Here is a 12,670-nt window from a genome sequence, read left to right as displayed (position 1 = left end):
TCAAACCGTGAAGCAATCGGCCCTAGGAATGTAGGGTGATTGCAGATGTCTAGTCTAATGAATAGGACTAATAGCTTTAGACATTGGGCTAAATGCAATAATGTTTCATGCGTAATCATTCAATTATTCCAGCATATAGTGAGCTCTTCATTGAAGACGGCATTTTTCTAATGTATTTAATAAAAATTTCAGCAATTTAATTGTTTTATGTATTCGGTATTAGTATGTGTAATTCGCAGATATAGACGTTTTTACCTGCGCATAAACTAAAGTTTATAACTTTATGAATAAAAATTGTTCTATTATTGCTTCTAAATAAGAAATTTGATAGTTAAAAATTTAAAAATTCTTCAATTGTTCCATGATTCTGCTATACAATATATATATGTTCAAAATCAACCAGTATTGGAGCCTTTGATGTTTTTACAGTCGTTTGCACTAAATGTTGGCTCAAACCAACCTATTTCTGCCTTTCAAGCTCCAATTTTTGACAAGGTGTCACAATTTTGGCCTTTTTGACAGAATATATCTATTTTTGGCTCTAACTTTAACCATTGTGTGTTCCATAATTATTCAATTTATGTTAAGCATTACAAACAATGCAGCACCACAATCATCTTTGGCCAGTATTCGGAGATGAAATTTTCGGAGGGCGAATTATGGTAGTCTACAAATCAAATTATTCGGTTTTTGTAGTGATTTTGTGATGTAAAATTACAATTGTCATAAATTTGCCCAAATACCTTGTAAAATTATCATGATTCGTAAAATTACCAGCTGACAGTCCGTTGGAAACCTTACAACAGTTTCCAACAGTTGACTTACAGGCAAAAATAGTTGCGTTAAAGTCAAAATTTGATACGCACTGTCAAAAATTGATGTCTCAAAGGTAAAAATTGATATCGCAAGTCAAAATTTGGTGGCAACGACTGTATTAATTTATTTACATGAAGTTTACTATTTCTCTGCTGCAAGTATATTTACATTCAAAACAAATTTACATGGAAACATGTGCTTTACATTTTTAGCACATACTTTTAAAGCTGAATAAATGCAAAAAAGTTAAACGTTAGCTAATGAATCTTTTAATTGTTCTACTCATCCAAACTTTAAGGTCAGTCTCATGGTACAGTCGTCAACTCGTACGACTTAACAACATGCCCGTCATGGGTTCAAGCCGCAACTAGATCGTGCCGCCATACGTAGGACTGACTATTCTGCTATGAGGGTAATGCAAAAAGTCACTGAGATCCAACCCCACAAGTGTTACAGGCAGGCCTTGACCGACAACGGTTGTTGAGCCAAAAGAAGAAGAAGAAGACTCATGCAAACCATTATTAAAAAAGATATCAATCGTTAAAAATTAGGGGAGGTAGTGTCTCTTAACTGAATAAATATTGTATAGCTGAATTCAAACAGAAACAAACTGAACAAAGAAAACTAATTTAAGCTGCAATAGTAATAGTTTGTAATGAATGATGATCATTGGTGCAACGTCCAGATTCAATACAACTCGAATGGAAAATATTTAATAGACACATGATGATCAAATATTATTTTCATCAACTATTTTTGAAAGCAATAACCTTACCTTAAACCGGCAAATTGATGTTAATATCTTCAAAATTAGCCCATCATTTCGTTTCAATTTTTAGAAAAAACGATGTATTGCGGATTAAATATGTAAAACTAAGTTGAGCTGACTAAAAAAATCCTTTGAGTATAATTAGTCAGTTTTATGTAATTGAAAACGGCTCGTTATATTTTGTGTAGATCAGAAAAAAAAAGATGATGGATGTCCGAATTTTCTTATGTCCAGTATATAGCTTTTTTAACATTTAGAAAGAAGCTAATCCCATGAAAAATAGTTGAACAGGAGAAGTAGAAAAGTCAAATCAACACGAAGGACTGATTGAAGTCTTGTTGCATGTTGTTGAATTTGTTGAAAACATTATCAATAGGAAAAAAAATCACTAATTACATGAAGAATTCCCGTAGAATAAATTGTTTTCTTCCTTTTTTTGTCACAAAACTATCGCTGCCAAATGCTTTGTATATCGTTTGACATTCCTGCGCTCCTCCTGGAATTTCGCGTACCCCTATCCGAAGCGCACGCTCGCACGGTGAGTTACGCGTCCGCTAACGCACCACCACGTCCCCGGCCGCGATGCTGTTGCGATGCGATGCGCCGGGAGCGAGGGGACCAGGGAGCAATTCGGAGAAGTTCAATGTGTTCTAGGTGTTTAATGATAACGGCTCCGCCAGTGATAAGCATCGCCAGCAGGGCGACCGAGACCGATGCTCTCCCCCAGCACCGCAGGCCGGCAAAGGACGGCAAATTGGAGCGGGCGCCCAGTTAGCGGTGGCAGCGGTAGCTCCGACTTTTCCAGTGCCGACTTGGACCGAAGGCGAGTGTCATTCTCTTTCGGAGCTTCGTCTCTCCCATTCCCAAAACCGTCCACACCACTACATACCACCACTCTTGTTGCCCAGCGGGTTGGCGGTTTGGTAGTTCTGGCGTTCCTTACGCCGCAGCGAAAAGGGCAATCTCTCGCGGCAGGCTTCATCCTACTGCGGGCGCGCTACGTAGTTACGGACGGTGTGTGCTGGCACAGTGTTAGAAGGACAACGTCACGGTGTGGACGTCAGTGCGTTTGCCTGGTGGGTTCTTGGTGTGATAGACGTGTACTAACCCAAAACAACGCTGCGCTGCAATCGTTGAAGCGTTCCGTGTTGCGATGTGCTGATGGACCCGATTATTTGTTTATTATTCAACCAAAGGCGAGCGTTTAGAACTTCTCGCGTAAGAATAGCGATTCTCGCGCGATAGAAAGTTGTCCCCATTATAAGCAACAGATAGTGTGTGCGTGTGTGTGAGTGTGTGTGTATGTGTTTGTGCGTATGGTTAGGAGAGTGAGTGAGATGTTCTAGATAGGAAGCTGATAAGAACGCTCCAAACTTCTAACTCCGTCTCGACGCAGCGTCCCGCATGCGACTTTTCCCCTTCATCGTCGAGCGTTCTACTCTCTTTCTCTCTTTCTTCTATTTTCCACCCGTATGGCTAACAATTTTCCAGCCCCATTCTTGGCTCACCGGTTCCATATGGTTCGGTAGCGTCAGATGCCAATCAAGAACATATGGAAACGGTTGCGCCCGCCCATAGCAGCCTTCTGCGCGCTGCTGGTGCTTCCCTCTGCAGTAGGGCTGCTCTTATCACACTGCTTCCCTTTACCTCTCCCCCCCCTCCTCCTCACCCTTTCTCCTCTTACACAGACATTCTGACCGCCTGAGCCGTCCCCGCTTCTTATCTGTCAATCTCATCCATCCACCTCACCGCTTGTCTAAGGTGTTTGTCCTAAGTCACGTGTTTTTGTAGCTTTTTTATTCGTGCCTCCCATTTGCCCATTCTCACCTACTGTGAGCGGTGCTTTACGACGAACGCGGCTCGAAATATGTTTGCTTCGATCTTTTCGCCCCATCTCGAGTGGTTTGTTGTCGGCGTCGTGCTAGTGTCCTTTCGATTTGCGTAGAACAAACGCTTCCGGATGCTACAATATGTGCGCGGGGCGGCAACCGGTAAGCTACAATATGGTTTGTTTTAACCGTGTACGCCAATTGTGTTGGGGCGTGTTTCGTGGAAAATCGTTGGCGTTGTTAGGAAGTTTTTCTTTTTTATGGAGGTTTGTTTCGCGTGCATTACAAAGAACATATGTTTGGTGAAATGAACGGTTACAATTTCAAATGTACGGTGTAAAAAATGTGTAATAAATGTGACGCTTCATGGCGGCAAGTGATAAAAATCCGTTACCAGATGGTTCGCATTACTGCAGGCATTTAGGCGGAAATTAGTTTGATAACTTCGAAATTTATTTTTCCCATTCTTTTCAAAAGTGTATTAAGCGTATGTTTTATTCAATTCAATAATATTTAATCAGTTCAGACCGGTGTTGTATAAAAAAAGAAGGGATAGAAAGGGTGGTTCTAGTTGCAACGAAACATATGGTTGAGCTCAATAACGCTTTTTTGTATTACGCACCATACGAATATGCTTGAAATGAATTAATATAACATTTCAAAGGAGTTTTACTAACAAAAAATACTATTTTAAGTTGTTTCACTTGTAACAGCTGGTGTTAATGGCTGGTGAATGTTCTTCGGATTGCAGTCATCGGTACCATACGGATGAAATGCCATTTGCTTTTTCCTTCGTAAGGTTAACATTCAAAGGAGCTCTTTACATTAGAACGCAACTTTTAGTGGTACTGTGAGAACGATACAAATTTCCATTAATTTCTGTGGGAGGTTTTTTTTTCATGCCGCTACTCCAAATTAGACACCAAGGCCAGCTTTATTCAATTTTGATTGATGCGTTGTATAATGTCGTTTTTACTCATTCTAAGCGTTTTGTGTCCGTGTTGGTGCGAGAGATAATTTTATCTCCGACTGATAATTTTACCCGCTCCAGTTTACTTGCGCAGTCATTCTAAACTTATCTGCGAAAGCATTGGGAAAAGCGGGCTGCTTCCGGCTATTGTTGGTGGTAGTTGTTTGGTTGGTGCTGAAATGGCAATATGGTGTAGTAATTTTTTGCTTTTTTTTATTGTGAAATATTGATTTTTTATATTTTTATTTTATTTATATATTTTATTTCTTTCATATAATTATATTAACTAATTATACTAAAAGGGTCATACTTTAAGTGTCATAAACGAAATTGTATTTTTTTTACCCACTTGTTACAAATATTTCACACCCCAGCTCCCAGCAGCGAGCGAATGAAACCGTATCTATAGAACGGATTACGTGAGCCAAGGGACACAAGTGGCGATAGTATGTACGTGTATGTAAGTGAACAAAAATTCCGCCTAGTACTAAATGTGGCCTTCCCATACATAGGCACTGGTACGTACGGTCAGCCGCAGCCAGCGCACCCCCCCGATAAGAGAACACAATGAGAAGAACGCGATGGGGTGGGCTTTTCTTATCGTTCTGACGAAAGGCCCAAGAGGCTAAATAGAGCGAAAAAGAAGGAAAGTAGAAGAGCGCACACGCGAGAGAGAGAAAGAGAGAGAGAGAGAGAGTCTTGTTTTTCAAGGTAAACCTCCATGGTAAGGGCTAAAGGGAAGAGGGAATAGAAGGGAATCCCGAGGCCACAGGGTGACAGATTTGAAGCGGTGGAAGAAGATAAAGCAACGGTGGGGCCGTTCTAGCGCATACATTTTGATACGTCGCTTCTAAACCCGCCGCCTGAAGGATAAGATTGATTCCAGGTTCGAGTAGGGTGATAGCGGGCCCTGCCGAAACCGCTCGCAAATTGGCAGCTTCACGGTAACGTGCATGGTAGTTCCGATGCGGTTGGTCCAATGGTCGAATTCTTGGTCACTGTGGTCAGTTTGATCTGGTCGAAAGGATAGATGAAGATGATGTGCCTGTGCATGACCAAATGTTTAGTTCTAATGGGAATGAGAGATCCGATACGGTTGGTCCAACGTTCGAATTCTTGGTCACTGTGGTCAGCTTGCTCTGGTGGCAAGACCAGCTAGAAGATGATGTGCCGTTGCATGACCAAATGTGAAGGGTTGCTAAGGCCTCCCACGTGTACTCGCTGTGTGGGTCTTTGTCTAGAAAGCATGGGTAAGTGATTCCCCTCGCTCGCAAGGAGCCATAAAACGATCACCATACCTTTAGGGCAGATGTTCTCTCTCGCCTAATCGAAAATCTTCGCTAATATTAAACCATTGCCCTTGGAGAATTAGGTTCGACCTCACTACGGACCCCGGTTGTTTTTTCGTGGTCCAGAATTCCTAGTTTTGCGAAACCGTTGGGCAACGTTGGGGGTGTTACCCTTCTTTAAACTTTACTCGCGCCATCTCTCGCTCTCCTTTTCTCTCTCGCTCTCCTTTTCTCTCTCGCTCTCTTTTTGGTTTCTTCTCCTCAACGGTTTGCTTTCTATTCCCTATTGCAAGCCGTACTTACCATTCTTGTTCGCGAAGAAGATCTACTCGGGCTCGGTCCGGTGCTTTCGGTGGCCTTGTTTTCCAGCCATCTCGTACCGTTGGTTCCTATTGCGAGGGGCTCCGTTTCATTCCGCGCTGGCTGACTGGCTTCGATCTGGACGCCAGTGGCCGGACGCACATCGCCACTTACAGTTACACGCATTTTTTGGAGAATCAACAAAGGGGTGGGGGGCGAACAGCGGGCCCTCACAGTTTCGGTGGTTTATGGTTCAATTAAATTAACGTATGCTTAACATTTTAAGGTTACAGTCCAATTATTTTTAAAGGGGAAGATTTAACGTTTTAAGCTAATGAGCGTAGGGGGGAGCGGGTAAATTTGAAGATGGTACGATAATGCTAAGCAGACCTTCTTCTGCTGACGGTGTATGTACACAGACAGATTAAAATGTTTATACTTTGAATTACTTTAGCATACATTAATTGCAGTTATCATTAAGCTATTGACAAACAATCTCAAATACCAACAACACATAATTTATCGATTAATTTGATGGCTTTCTATTGATTTTAAACATGCTACGCAGAAGTGATTTTAACAAGAATTTCCTATTTACTTTCCCGTTGCTACCATTTGCCGTTAAGCAATGATTTATGAATATACTAAAAGAAAAGTGGAGCTAGCAAAAGCTTCGAGCAAAGGGCTCAGCGTGGGATGAAGGTCCGCTACCTGATGCCAGAATTAGGGGAAAAGGGGGAAAAATTCAGGCAAAAAGCAACTCCCCGCCACAGCTGGAAACAAAACGTTTCGTTTAAACATCTCACCCCGAAAAAACCCTTTTCGAAAGACCTACGCACCCCAAAAACGCCGGATCTATCGATAGGTGTACACCCGTCCGAAAGTGCCACGGAATGTCTGGTTTGCCTAGCTGCCTTCACAACTGCCCCATTTCTTTGCCCTTGCATCCACACCTTCCCGTCCCTTCAAAGGCCTTTGCTGTTGTTCCTGCGGTACATCTTACCAATCCCAATTGGCTCATTTGTTCTGTTTCCTCCTCTTCCCACACATCGCGATCGTTTCTGATTTGTTTGCGCTTTCTTTCCACTTTCCCATCGCTGCTTACTTTGTTCGGTTGGGCAGCCGTCGAGCTCTCCTTCTCTCTCTCTCTCTCTCTCTCTCTCTCTCTCTCTCTCTCTCTCTCTTTATTTTTGTATCTCTCTCACACACTCATACATATCTCTATTGCACGCCATATTGTGACTCGAGAGGGATCTCTTGACTCGATCGCCCATCTTAGTCTCACCGCTGCTCCACCCTTCGTCCCCACCCCCGTTCCCCACTTTGCTCGACGGCCCATGAGCTTCGAGCACATGTTGTCGTTACGATGGGTTTCTATTCTTCTACCTTTTGCTTTGAACTTTCTTCTCGGGAGATTTGTGCGATCCGTCAGACGAGGAAACCGTTTTTTTTACTGCTCCCTCCCTTGTGTGTGTGTGTGTGCCTGTATGTGATTTTATTCGTTCGCTTCCTCCCGCTCGCGTACTAGGCAAGACGGCGGCAGTAGTCTACGCCATCTTCTCATACCCGATGCTGATGGGAGGCACATCAGTTTGTGCCAGAGCCAGAGCTCCGATGTTCTATGCTGCGGCTGTGGCGTTCTCGTTTCTCTTGGATACTTTATTTTCCCGACCCTCTCCGTGCTCGGCGTCTCTGGCACCATGTTCCGTGACATGACTCGGTGACCTAATTTCGCTGTCGAGCGGAAGAATCTTGCCGGTTTTAACGATCGCTGGTATGGCCGCTGCTGGTGGCAGAAGAGACGGCTCGAAGCGGATGCGATATTCTTCCAATTTAAATCCCTTGCGGGAAGGCTCTTTCATACGAGCGATAAATGAATGGAATATTAAGTTGGGAAAATACGTATGAAATACAAAAATAATAAATAATTAAAGTATGTAAGATGCTTAAACAACAGATGTATAGCTAGTTTGGCATTCTTTATTATTTTATTCACATGGAATGAATGTAAATTAATTTCTAACTTAAAGCATTTTGTCTTTTTTAGCAAAAATGACTCAATATTTCTATCGAAATTCAATGTTTCTATCGCAAGGTGAAGTTTGACGCTTTGCCTGGAGTGAAAAAAAGTTAAAATATTGATTCTACAATAAATGTACTTTCAACCTGATCTGCCAAAATGAACCCATTTCCAGCACCGTTCAAAATGCCAAAGTTTGACCAGGCAGCACACAACCAAACAGAAGAGAAAAAATAAAACCGGAACACGGAATGCTGTACAGCCACAGTGTACAGGGTCTGGAGAAATGACAGAACACTTACGGAGCTTTTATTCGGTACTCGGGCTGGCACACTGGCCGTAAGAAGCGTCCAGCTCGCAGATCCCAGTCCCAGCATGCCCAGCACAGCTCGTGGGGCCCACACCGTTCCACCCAGCCAAGGCAGGGGGCAGGTTGGGCAATGGCGTCCGAGACCTAGAAAAGAAAGCGTCCCGGATTCAGCGAGTTCGTTCTGCTTTGCCATCGGGGTAGCGGTAGACTGGAAATATTTGCGGTCCAAAAGAAAGAGAGCAAGAAAGAGAGGCAGAAAGAGAGCGAGAGCATGAGAACGGGTAAGGTGGGTAGATAGCTGCAATGGAGAAATGGTTAAGCTGTGCGTGAAACGGGTCCGGCCCGCCTGGCCAGCGCTGCACTTAACGGGAGGCTACGCGAAGCTACGGTTCTTCTGCGGGCGCGTCCAAGCCCTTCTGCCCAGCGACGCGCGCGGTAGGTTCTTTTCGCCGTCTTTCTTTTGAAACTTTCTTCGATCGAGCGGCCACGAACGATGACGAAGCTTTGGCGAAACGAGAACGTGCTGTAAGAAATTTTTATTAACCTAAGAAAGAGAGAGAGAGAGAGAGAGAGCTACTGAGAGAGGGATTTCGATGCGTGTGGTATGTGTGCTGGCCAATGTAGCCGAGGGAAGGGATGAGCTGCTCACCCTCGCTAGTCTCTGCACTTGCGTAAACTGATGTTGATAAAGCTAGCAGAATCGACGCCGAAGAGAGCGAACCAGAGCGAACTGCTCGCTGTCCGCTGTTGGGGAGAAGAATTTCCTACCTCCCAAAAAACCTCTCACCCAGCTCACCCTCCCTTTGAAAACCCCCAGCTCAACAGCCTGGGGGAGAAAGGCAAAACGGAGAAAGAGAGCATGTACGCTTTGCAGCGTTTCGGAAGAACGGCGTTGGCTCAAACTGCGAAAGAAAGCTCCGTAAGTGGCACTCTCCGAGCGAAAGAAAGCTCGCACGGCCGGAGCGTGCGCAAATACGAGTGCGTGTGCGCTGCGGGCGAGACTGGGACGGCCGAAGCCGAGTTCGGTCTCGGTTGCACTCGCGGGGCTTTCGCGCGACCCACCGTCTGGGGGAGATGAGCGTGCGAAAGAGAGCACCACGCAAGAGGGAACGGGTGGCGCGTGGTGGTGGTGGGTAGCTCGGGCTCAGAGTATCCTAACCGACCGGAGAAATAGAAGGCTCCGCCAGCTTGGCCAGCAGAATCACCGATCAGATCAGATCGTACCGGTGGCGCGAACGATCCAGCGGCGCACACAAGACACCAAGGTCTGTCCCCGCAAAAGAAAAAGTCTTCGCAAGTCTCGGACTCTGGCTCCTAATTCCCATCCCGGGCGTGTTTCGTTGTTGTGCGGTTTGATTCCATTCCGGACGCTTAAAGGTTTTTTTTCGGGAAAAACTACTTAGTGTGTGAAAGGCTCTTATTTAGTTGGTGCATGTGTTTGTCTTATTGATTTTCGTGCGAGTGGTTGCCCGAATGGCTTACTCGTCCTGGAAGGATATTGGTACATCTTGCTAACTGTTTTCCAATTCTGTCCTCAGGAAACGTTAACCTTGTGAGCAAGCGTGCAGTGTCTGATAGCAGAAACAATTGCAAATATTGATCCAGCAGCAAAGTGAATTTAGTAAACGCTATTCGTGTCTGTGAAGCAGTACAAAGATGTGTCGAGTTGTGTGTAGTGTCCGAGCTCCAGCAGCAATGTTACCCCTTGGACTGTCATCCCCTAGTGGACAATAGACTAGGGCGGCCCTAGGTCTTAGCAAGCTGCAATCTAAGCTCGATTGAGGTGATCTGTGAGGAGCGTGAAGTGAAGAGAAACAACAACAAGGTTAAGCTGGTGGATCCTAATTCCACAAGGACGTTATCGGGTGTTTAAAGTATACAAGTGTCGTGTAGTGACTCCAAGTGACAGTTCTTTCCGTGAAGAAGTTGTGTCCGTAGTGCCGTTGTTAAAACAGTTTAGTCCCTCAAAAAAGTAGTGTTCCTACGTGTTGGTGTGCATTTCATTGTGTGTGACAGTGTGCGGGTAATAAAGAAACAAAAAATAAAAGGAAATAGAAGCAAAACAGCGCGCTTTGACCTCAATTCGGTGTTTGGTGTGACGCGGACTGACGCGGGTTTTTTCACTGGTGGTGGGCATTCGGAAGATGTCGCAACAGTTAAACAGCCACGGTACTACTATGCTCGGTAGTATTGCGAACAGTATCGGAACGAACAATAGTATCGCCTGCAGTATGGGCAACAACATCCCGAACAATCTGACCACCATCCCGAACAGCATGATCGCCACCATGTCCAGCCCGGCCGGTAACGCCTCGAACGGTCCGACGAGCAACGGTGCCAACAGCAATGGGGCCAACGGTAGCAGCAACGGCCCGTCCTCGACACCGGCCACCCCAACCAACAACTGTCAGTCGATCCGTTACTGCTGTAAGTAGACGCAAAGTAGACCACGGGAAGAACGCTCTCCGGGGGCCAGAGCTACCGCACTCTTTTCGGGAACATTGCATAGGGTTTACCGGAGGAAAGCTTTGGGGATATTCTAATGATTCAAAGTTCACAGAGCTGTACATATCAGTACGTCAGTAGATTGAAACTTTAGCAGTTCCTAATCACGCTTTGTTCAACTTCCAGTTATGAGGGTTACACTTTTGGAAGGGCGTGTAACTCCACTAGTCGTGGAGTTGCATCAGAATGTAAAGATCCACCTTACAAATATTTGTCTTTTCTTGGTGTTACATTTCGTTCCTTTATTTCGCTGATTTGAACGTTTCACTATCAGCCTGTCTGTCTCTCCTCCGCAAAAAAGGGCATCAATCAACCGAGTTGAACTAGAATTGCAATTTCCAGCTGAGAGGGGCAATTTTTGAACGACAACAACAACCGTTGGCCCCCCGATTGACCGAGTCGCTCGTTTCTGATTCTGATAAGCCTGGTCGGCGAATGGGCTGGCATTGATTAGAATCCTTTCTTCTCTGCTCTCCCTTGGGTTCCCCATCACCCTATCGGTAGGTTCATTCGCACCGTTTTGCTACACGCACACCTGCAGCGGTAGATTGAAAGGAAAATAATAAACTTGCTCTCGTTTTGCTGTGACTCCCCGGTCGGGTCCGCTTAGTCTTCACCATAATCATCCACGATCGATCGTTGCCCTGTGGTGGCTTCCCTATCAGGTTGATCTGGTGGCATCAGGCTGAATTGAGGCACGGAACAGGTGGCCAGCAACGGGGGAACAGAGCGCCACCCCTCTCGCAAGTTGAAGAGAGATTAGTAATTTCAGCTTCAACCTCAGCAAGGGACCGAGACGTACCAATCATAGTGGTGGTGGTGGTGGTGGTGGTACGGTTAGTAGTGTGGTAGCTCGTTGCCGTGCTAGTGATCGTACAGCTAGCTCTCCCCCTATTCCCCCCTCCCTAGTACATGACACTGACGGCCTTAGCACAAGGGTTGAAGAGAAATTTTCATTCCGCTTTCTAGCTTTCTTTCCGCCGCGTTCCGTTTCGTTCTCCTTTTCATCCGACCGCGCACACGGTGGCTTTCCTTCTCAGCTTTCTGTCATCTTCTTTCATCCCACCTGCCCCCTCCCTTCCCCAAAGGGGGGAGGGAATTCATACACACACAGACACAGACAGAGACAACGGAAAGCATTTTTATTTTTCGCTTCTCCGCCTTTTGTCGCCTTTCTTTCAATTCTGCACGGCGTGGTGACGATGTGTGACGAAACTTGAGCCGTTTTAGACACACAAAACCTCACAGAGCAAAAAAGAAAAAAAAAACAGAAGAAAGGTCTAGCATATACTACTAGCGGGTGACAGTTGATTCATGCTGCTAGCGACCTCACACTGTCGCGACCCGCTGGCTTGGCGAAAGCGAACTGCCTTCATGCGAAGAAGAATTTGGTTTGCTGCCGTTTTTTTTTGTCTTTTTACAATTCGACGTATTGTGTTATCATAGCGAAGGAATCTCATTTAGAGGATCGACTAATTGGAGGGTTTATGTAAACGGGTTTGAAATTTGCAAATAGAAAGCACACGAAGGGATTTCTTCAAGCTCGTTTAGTTAGATGAAGCTTTTACTCCTTTTATTGTGATGTGTGTAAAGCTGTGACGTAGTATTTATTGCAACATCAAACATTCTGCCCACCAGTTACACATCATCACACACACACACACACACACACACGGACGCTCACAGCAAGCACACGTTTCGCTGATCACGTGCACAGTAAAATCGGCACCATGTGGAGTGGGGGGTTTGATGTCCCTTTCCACTTTCTGTGCCCCCTTAAGAATACATAACCTCAGCCGCGAGGGGTGAGGGAACGCCGAAAGTAAGCGCTTTTGTTGTGGAATGGAGTTTTGTGTGTGTGT

At 45.2% G+C, this 12,670-nt stretch overlaps 1 protein-coding gene across 6 annotated transcripts in view; it reads left to right on the top strand.

Moving 5' to 3' along the window:
- LOC121588690 (putative uncharacterized protein DDB_G0282129) overlaps positions 1 to 12,670 on the top strand; it is a 55,238-nt gene that overhangs the window by 7,124 nt on the left and 35,444 nt on the right. For 3 of the 6 annotated variants that reach the window (XM_041906929.1, XM_041906932.1, XM_041906930.1), the window contains exon 2: positions 9,842 to 10,730. In XM_041906929.1, the coding sequence (XP_041762863.1) occupies positions 10,448 to 10,730 (283 nt within the window). In that variant the 5' untranslated portion in view covers positions 9,842 to 10,447. The other 3 variants (XM_041906927.1, XM_041906931.1, XM_041906928.1) reach the window with 3 other exon arrangements.

Source organism: Anopheles merus, chromosome 2R, assembly GCF_017562075.2.
Source record: "Anopheles merus strain MAF chromosome 2R, AmerM5.1, whole genome shotgun sequence".
NCBI lineage: Eukaryota > Metazoa > Arthropoda > Insecta > Diptera > Culicidae > Anopheles > Anopheles merus.
Note: the sequence above shows the minus strand (reverse complement) of the source record. Positions and strands in the feature narration are given on the sequence as shown.